The sequence below is a fragment of the Erpetoichthys calabaricus genome, chromosome 2, assembly GCF_900747795.2.
Source record: "Erpetoichthys calabaricus chromosome 2, fErpCal1.3, whole genome shotgun sequence".
In the NCBI taxonomy this organism is placed as follows: Eukaryota; Metazoa; Chordata; class Cladistia; order Polypteriformes; family Polypteridae; genus Erpetoichthys; species Erpetoichthys calabaricus.
The window spans coordinates 244,442,797-244,451,634 of NC_041395.2; the positions used below are offsets into that span (position 1 = coordinate 244,442,797).

Consider the following 8,838-nt stretch of genomic DNA (forward strand, 5'->3'; position numbering starts at 1 on the left):
TTCACAGTCAGTTCACGTGATTAGGTGGGAGGCGTGATGATGCAACATGCAACTCCGTCTCCTACGGCCATATTGCTGCCTTCCATTACAGTATATGGACAAAAAAGAGGTTCCAGTTATGACCATTATGCGTAGAATTTCAAAATGAAACCTGCCTAACTTTTGTAAGTAAGCTGTAAGGAATGAGCCTGCCAAATTTCAGCCTTCTACCTACACGGGAAGTTGGAGAATTAGTGATGAGTGAGTGAGTGAGTGAGTGAGTGAGTGAGTGAGTGAGTGAGTGAGTGAGTGAGTGAGTGAGTGAGTGAGTGAGTGAGTGAGTGAGTGAGTCAGTCAGTCAGTCAGTCAGTCAGTCAGTCAGTGAGGGCTTTGCCTTTTATTAGTATAGATTTGGTCCATTTTTTTGCACTACAGGGTGACACACAAGGGTGTCAATCCCCACAAAGCAAATACATATAATTTCATTTTTGCTTTAACAAATTTCTTTTTTTACTCTCTTTCGAAAGTTGTTCAAAACATAATTGTAATGTAAGCTCAAAAAGTTTCATGTTTTGCTTAACATCACATTTTCGGAACTAACAACTTATGCACAAGTTAGATGAACACAGAATGATATGCTATGTTGCACTGAATGGCCTGTTTGCATAAAAAGTGATTAAATTCTAACAATGACTGTCATTAGTTGATTTGGTTTTTGTTGTTTTGTTAACTTTGTTATGTAAATAATATATTAAGTTGGCAATACTGGATACGAAAATATTATTATTAATAGTACATGCCTAATATTGGTACAGTTTAGTTTGTAAATTATCATCTTACTGTTTGTTGTGGTTGTAAAGTTAGAAGTATAACAAGCCTTTTCATCTTGTCTTAGAACTAATATACTATAGGTGTTAATTGGCATTGAAAATAGAAAACACCTGCTTCATTGCTCAATGTCAAACTCCTAATGTATCAGCAATAAATGTGCTTTGATCTAATAAAAGTAATTTCTTTCAAGGTCTCATAATATTGATAATAACTTCAATAAGATTCTAGAAGAAATCCCTGGTAACTTATTAGAGTTCAGGAGAGTATTTCACATAAGACTAGATTATCCTTAAGGGACAAATTATCACAAAGTACAATTCATTATCATAATGGGAAAACTGCTAGCATTAACAATAATGTACAAAGGAACAATCCTATATCTTGGAAAACGGTAGAGAAGAGCTTCTAAACAAGATTGCAAAACATTCAAAACTTTTTGGATATTGCTGGTACTTCAACTCTACAAAGTAGACACAGACAGATCTATTAAAGTTAAGACTTCTAGTGTTTGCTAATGGGGAAATAAGAATCAGCTTTGTGGTGGGAAGCTTTTCTAACATGGCATGCTATTTTCTGCTTACTGTATAGCAGTAGAGTTTGTGACAGTAAATTCAGAAAGGTATAAAAAGAAGATAAAGAGATAAAAATGCCACCTTCACTTTGAGTGGAAGACGGATCAGTTTTGGTAATGGAAGGCGTAGTCCTTACATTTTGTCTGTTTTTAGAATGTATTTCTGACTTTTCCTGTGCTCCTCAACGGGATAAGTTGGTTAGAAATTGGATGGATGAATTTATGGAGTTTGGTTTGTAATTACAATAAAGTATGGACAGGCCCACAATCTGAATGCTGCATGCAAAGTTTCACCGTCCAGCCCACAGTCTGATTTTAAGTTGTATGAATAGCCTCGATTAAACAGTTAAGCAATGTGGTGTACAATGGTAAACCATTTGTGAAGATTAAAACATGGCAAAAATTTTGAGTCGGTGTCTCTAATTCTGTGCAGAAAAAAAGTATTTATTATAAAAATTGAGCAAGGAAGAAGGAAGAACAAACATATCTGAGTTCAAAGTCAGTCTAGGATTGATTTAGCACTTGTACTGTGAGGCAAGGGTTAGTAAGGGGGAAGAGGGTTAATACTTTATAGCTGTAATCTCTTCAACCAGTCCAAGACAGGTAAAAGACAAGGGAAGATATAAACTGATCCAACACCCTTCACCATAAAGTCACTTTCATATACAGCAGCAGAGAATTGGTAAGGTCATTCATTGTCAATTCTTATTGACATGTTTCAGTTTTGACAAGTATTACAGCATGTTTTTCTCTCTAGTCTTAACAATTTTTATAAAATTTAATACATACTAGTATTGTTGTTTTGTTTTGTTTACAGTATATTATACTGTATGTTTTCTATTATTGGCATTATTTAATTATATAGTTTGGAAATATTTATTATTTTTTACATTTTTTTGAAACTGGTGACACTGAATAGAAGATAGGAAAGGCCTAGCTTACTCAGAATGGAAGCTTTGTTATGAAAACTTTGCATGAAATTTAAATTAATTTATATTGGAAAACATTATACTGCAAGAAAATAGAACTAAACCATTAAGTCTTATCTTTTTCCCTAATTCAACTCTGCATAAACTAGGAACTGAACTTATGTCTAGGTCAGTATGAGTATAAAAAGTCATTAATATTTTGAGTAACTATGACTCTAAAATTATATCTTTATTTGGATTTAAGTTTTTAAATTTGATAACTAATGGACTCTTAGATAGGTTAGCTTTCACAGAATAGTAAGAATTGCCTCTGAAATAAGGGCATGAAATTATACATTGCACCGAACAGCCTGTTGCGTAATTCTTAACACATTGTACCTATCTTCCATTCATATCTGTGATCTTTTTCTCTGCTTATGTTTTTTTTTTTAAATCTTTAATATAGACGCAGTCAATGATTTGAGAAAAATTGCAAGCCTACAGTTGGAAACAGATCATTGGCTGCAAAGTTGTTCTGGAAGACAATTTATTGCCTCAGGAGGAGAAAGTGGAATCACATCAAACATGCTCTCAGCAACTGCGTAGAAGTAATAAGCACTGCACATTAGCTGTGTAAACAGAGACAGTGCCGGTGAGGATGATTCGGCCTACTGTTTGTGGATCATTGCACTTGATGAGATTTATACAGAGATGTTGAAAGTACTAGATAAGACTGGGGTAGCATGTCTAATGCACCTCTTTAAAGTGGCACAGATGGTGAGATAGTGCCAAAGATCTACAAAAATGAAGCAATAAAACCCTATTATTAAAAATTGGGGTAAAAGGGTGTCTTTTAAGTACATTGGAACAGCTTTCCTCAAAGTATCTGCAAAAGCCAAAGTTGAAGAAAGAATACTCCACTTGGTGATTAAATCTTTCATTTAGGGGAATGAATATGATTTCTTTGCTAACTGCAGAAGAGTACATCGTGTCTTTGTCAGTTTGCATTATATGTGAGAAATAATTACAGTTTCCACTGTTTGGATGCATTTTGAAAACAAGTGAGAACAAGTGACAAAAACTACAAAGCTACAGTATCTTTCCATTTGCCAAGCAGGAAATGCATGCTGAAAATGTAGTTGTATTAACATAATTCTTGATAAAGCGAACAAAATGACATAATGGTATCTAAAAAGAAAATACTATTTCAAAAAGACAAGAAAAAGAAAAAAAACACGACCATCTTTTCCAAAGCAGTATATCTAATTATACATGGGCACCAGTAATCATTTAGACTTGATAAAAAGTATAAAAAAAACAAAAAAATCAATCAACACATTTATTAAACATAGATGTTTACTAGGCATTTGGCCATAGATTTTCATTTACATCATATCTAATATTATCCCTTGTCAGACACTTTCAAAAAGGCTTTGTGTGATGTATCCAAGCTTGGCATGCATCTGAAGTGATGTCATCACAGGCTGCTTCCATAACCTCACTAAGTATGATCTGAACATGGAGATTAACATTCCACCACCATGTTGAAAAAAAAAAACCTTACCTGCATTGAGGAATGGCAAGTATGGTAGAAGATACACAACTGATGTCCCTGGAACTGCTGCACTATGATGAAATCTCTCAATGTCCCACATGATGACAAAGTTAACCAACTGTTGCCCCCTCATTTCTTTTCCCATCGCTAATCACTCTGCAAGCCCATCAAGGAACACCATAAGATAAGCTGCAATATAGGCCTCATCCACATCATTATGGTGCATGGCTCTATTTTGTCCTGATGTTCTACCATATTGACCTGGGAGTTCACTTTGAGCTGGTATTGTAACCAATCAAAATTTTAATCATGTCTCTCTTTCTTTATCAAGTTGAAGCCTGCTTCATCCACAAAAACACAATTACTTTGAGTGGCATTGGCTTACATCTCAATCTTTTGTGAAAAAAAAGGTTTACAGAACATGGAGTTTAATACAGTAAAACCACACCACAATGCATACAATAACCATGAATGAAATAATTTACTGAATACTGCAGTGAAGTGTGGAGTATATACAGTAATATATTACACCGACTGAATACTGTAAATAGTGTAATACTGTACTATGACATGACTTCATAAAATGCTGGCAAACCTGGATGTACCATCAGTGCAGCTTTTTCACTCTGACACTGTTCAAATGGTACCTTATAGCAGTACTCCGCAACCTTTTCTCACCTACGACACACCAACGTTCTTCCTAGAATTCCGCGGCACATCAAAAGCCAAAATATATAGCAGTGAAGTAGCGTGGTGGGGGGAGGTGGTGGTGGAGGGGTTTTCTCCGCTCCGAGCGCCAGCTATTTAGAGGCGTCCAAACTACTGTTGTTTCCTTTTTTTTTTGTTCCTTGAGGAGGCGCAAAAAAAATTTCTTTCAGCTTTGGGGCGTCACATTTTTCACCGCTCCGGACAACATGAACTCCAATTTATTTTTCAGCTTTAGGGCGTCACATTTTTCACTGCCTTGGGCAACATGATCTCCAGCTACGCCACTGATATATAGATATTAACTTAATACACAAATTTTACAATAAATTTTTATTTTTTATTATAAGTATACATTTATTATAAGTATACATACATAAAAAAAATACTATTTTTACTTTTATGCAATCTTAATAATTATAACATAATGACTGATTAATGTGATACCTGCGCTTGTTTCAATGAACACAAAAGTTTTATATTCGGCTCAATATTTGACAGCGCAACCCGAAGTTCTTGGTCAAGATCTTTTAAGCATGACCGCTTATCATTTTTAATTAACACAAGAGTTGAAAAACTTTGCTCACATGAATATGTCGTCGAAAATGGAAGTAGTGTTAGGATGGCCTTGTCAGAAATGCGAGGATAATCTTTCTTAACGGAAATCCAGAAAACATCTAATGGAACTTCGGTGAAATGAAGTTTTAACGTCCCGTCATTACTTAATTCTATAAATTCCTCTCGAATTTGCAGTGACAGTGCTTCCGTAGAATTTATTGCATTGGTTGCAAAAGGATTTCGAATCCAATCGTATTGTTCCGTATTAATAGAATAAAAATAGTGATCAAATTTCTGCTGAAGCATACTTAAATGTTGTTGGGCCAAATCCACAATTAATTGCTTGTTTTCAGTCGTACTATGGTTGGTCCTTTGGTACATTTCTAAACATCCTTTTTGCAACTCTTCCTGCCAAAGTTCGAGTTTTTTTTTGAACCCCTGTAATTTATCGGAGCACGTCAATATATTCTCATTCCGTCCTTGCATTTTTTTTATTAAGTTCATTCAGATGCTCGAATATATCAGCCATGTATGCAAGTTTGGCTATCCAGTAATCATCATCGAGGCGCTGGTATAGTTCGGACATATTTTGATCTAAAAGAAACTCACGCACCTCGTAGCGAAGCTCAAACAATCTAGCCAAAACTTTGCCTCGGGATAGCCAACGAACTTCAGTATAAAACAATAAGGATTCATATTCGGCTCCCATTTCTGCACAGAGTATTCCAAAGATTCGCGAATTTAGGGCTCTTGATTTAATTATGTTTATGATTTTAATGCATTCATTCATCGTGTTCAAAAGTTCCTCTGGCAAATTCATGACCATCAATGCTTCTCGATGTATGCAGCAGTGTGTAATTTGTATTATAGGATTTTTTTGTTTTACACAAGAGACAAAACCTTTTTTACTACCCGTCATTGCCGCAGCGCCATCCGTGCAAATAGCAATGCAATTGCTCCATTGAATATTATATATTTTGAAGAAATCATCGGTTACTCGGAAAATTTCTTCACCGGTAGTTCGCTCTGGAACCTCCTTACAAAATAAATAATGTTCTTTAATAAAGTCCTCGTCAACGAAACGTACAATAGCTATCAGTTGTGCTTTATTTTTAATATCGGTTGATTCGTCGATTTGAAGCGCAAATTTTTCAGCCGATATCAGTTTTCTAATCAGTGTTCCTAAAATATCGCTTGACATGTCGTGAATATGTCTTTTAACAGTATCGGCAGACAACGAAACTTTATTCACTTCCTTAACTTCATTGGGCCCAAGCATAAGTCGAACAATTTCCATGCATGCTGGTTTAATAAGTGTTTCCCCGATAGTATGTGGTCTTTTCTGACGTGCAATTAATTTTGCAACATGGTAGCTAGCTTCTAAGGCCTTTTCAGAAACCGTAATGGCCGATTTCATAAATTGCTTCTGTTTTTGATTTTGTTCTAAGCGCCTCTGAAAATATTGTTTGTCTTTTTTGGCGTAACTGGGATGGTTTGAATTTAGATGGTGATTTAGTGTACTGGGTGCCATTGCCTCGTTTGATAGCTGATCGCCGCAAATGATGCATTGTGGCTTTGGAGCCGTTTCGTCACCACACCACGAGAATCCATATCGAATGTAGTCTTCGTTGTACTTCCTTTTCACAATCTTCTTTGTTTTTTTTGCAACACTTGTGCTGGGTTCTTCATCATCTGTACGTGAAGACGAATCTTTTCCACGTAAAAATTTATCCATATTTAAAGGGGTATAAAACTAAATATGAATCACACGAAGAACGTTAACCATATACAATTCAGCAACACAACTAATAGTAAAGAATGATAACTACTGTCGCAAGACGAGTGAATGCCACATAGCACGACTAATACGTCGGCTTGAATTGAATCTACGTGAGGGCACGGAGCGCTCTGCCTATCAAAGCCTACTACGCAGTTGTCTGGCGTCTGTGTAGGACGTACGTCGTAGGCGCCAGGCGATGGGATTTATTATTTCAGAGAAATGACACATAAAATTATGAAACCTTTAAAAGATTATTTACGAAAATATTTCATTGCACGTATTCTCGTTATTGTGTTTCTAAGGAGGACCGTTGAAATATTATTTAGTTAGAAAATTGTCTTATTTGACCGCGGCACACCTGTATCGGCTCAAGGCACACCAGTGTGCCGTGGCACACCGGTTGCGGAGCACTGCCTTATAGGCCTACTTCACTGTTACTCTTCAAAAGGCAATCAATATTACAAAAACTTACAGTGCTTATATTTTGAAAGACATTATTGTATTGAATTATTTTCTCTTTTATTTCTTTCAGACAGAACAATATTTACTATAGCAATATACTGTACCTATCTGCCACCAGCATTTGGTCTTGTCTTCAATAAATGGTGTACAGAAACCAGGTAGGTAGGCAAACATTACACAAATGAAATGTATGTCCATCATTTGAAGAATGTAGTACACTATACTGTAATTGTTTCATTGCTCCATGGTTACTGGCTCTCCTTCAGGACATATACAGTATAATTGATTCACCTCTTGATCTGCTCAGATTTGGTTGTAACCTCATGAATGTTTCTCTCAGTGTCAACCCACGATTAATTGCATTATCAGTTTTTGTTACTCTTATTGAATTTGATATAAAAGACATCTAGTTTGTCTTTGAAAACCCTGTGCAGCTCTTCCACCTCACATTCGCATGCACCTACCTCTATGTCTATCACTTTCACTTTCTACTCCTTCTGCTTCCATTGTCTTGGATCAAAGTGACTGACCTGGTACGCATGTTCATGTGTCACTTCATACTGAATTGCAAACCAATAGCTTTGTACCTTGTCATTCTCATATATAGGAAATGAGAACACACAACTGCAATAAATTTCTCTATGTTAAGAAAAGTTATGAGAGAACTGTATACAAGTATCTCTCAGGTGAAATATGTACCCTTCATTGTATTAATGATTTAAAAAAATATTTTTTCATGTAAACTGAACCAGAAATCATATGGGATTCAGGGAATGCATTTGAGGTGGCCATAACAACCTCAATGCATTTGCAGTGTTTGACTATATCTGGGAGTATTTCACTCAAACAATGGAGAACAACAGTAATCCATTACACATCTGTGTGGCATATATGGGGATTGTGTGAGATTGACAGTAGATTGGTCTACCATTATTTTATTTTTATTTTTTGCACAAAGTTCTCCATGTATAATACATGGAGCACATGACAGCATATGGATCTTGGCAATCCAGGAGAGTCTTAGAATAGATACTACTTGCTCTAAACAAGATAGCAGTTTGAAAAGTGAGCCCCTCTACATGGATTTAACTTCAGTCATACTAGCATATGTAGGAGGAAATAGAAATTCTACCAAACAGGCAAACAACTTATTCATTAAATAAAGAAAAATGTCATTGAAATTGTATTGGATAAATACAGCATATATTCCTAAACTTGTCATGTTATGCTTCCATATCTAATTACTAGGCAATGCAATTTTTTTAATAGATAGATAGATAGATAGATAGATAGATAGATAGATAGATAGATAGATAGATAGATAGATAGATAGATAGATAGATACTTTAATACTTTGAATATTAAGCATTAAGTATTAATTTAATTTAGGCAGTGCTTCATAATTATTTTTTTTTGCATAATTATTACTAATAATAATTCTTTACATTTGTATAGTGCTTTTCTCACTATCCAAAGCATTTTACATGGT

At 35.3% G+C, this 8,838-nt stretch overlaps 1 protein-coding gene across 1 annotated transcript; it reads right to left on the reverse strand.

The window, feature by feature from the left end:
* Nucleotides 1–5,230: 5,230 nt before the first annotated feature.
* Nucleotides 5,231–6,524, reverse strand: LOC114645569 (protein ZBED8-like). Its single transcript, XM_028793409.2, has one exon. It carries the CDS (start codon nt 6,522–6,524, stop codon nt 5,577–5,579), a length of 948 nt encoding a protein of 315 aa, XP_028649242.2. The 3' UTR covers nt 5,231–5,576.
* Nucleotides 6,525–8,838: the final 2,314 nt, after the last annotated feature.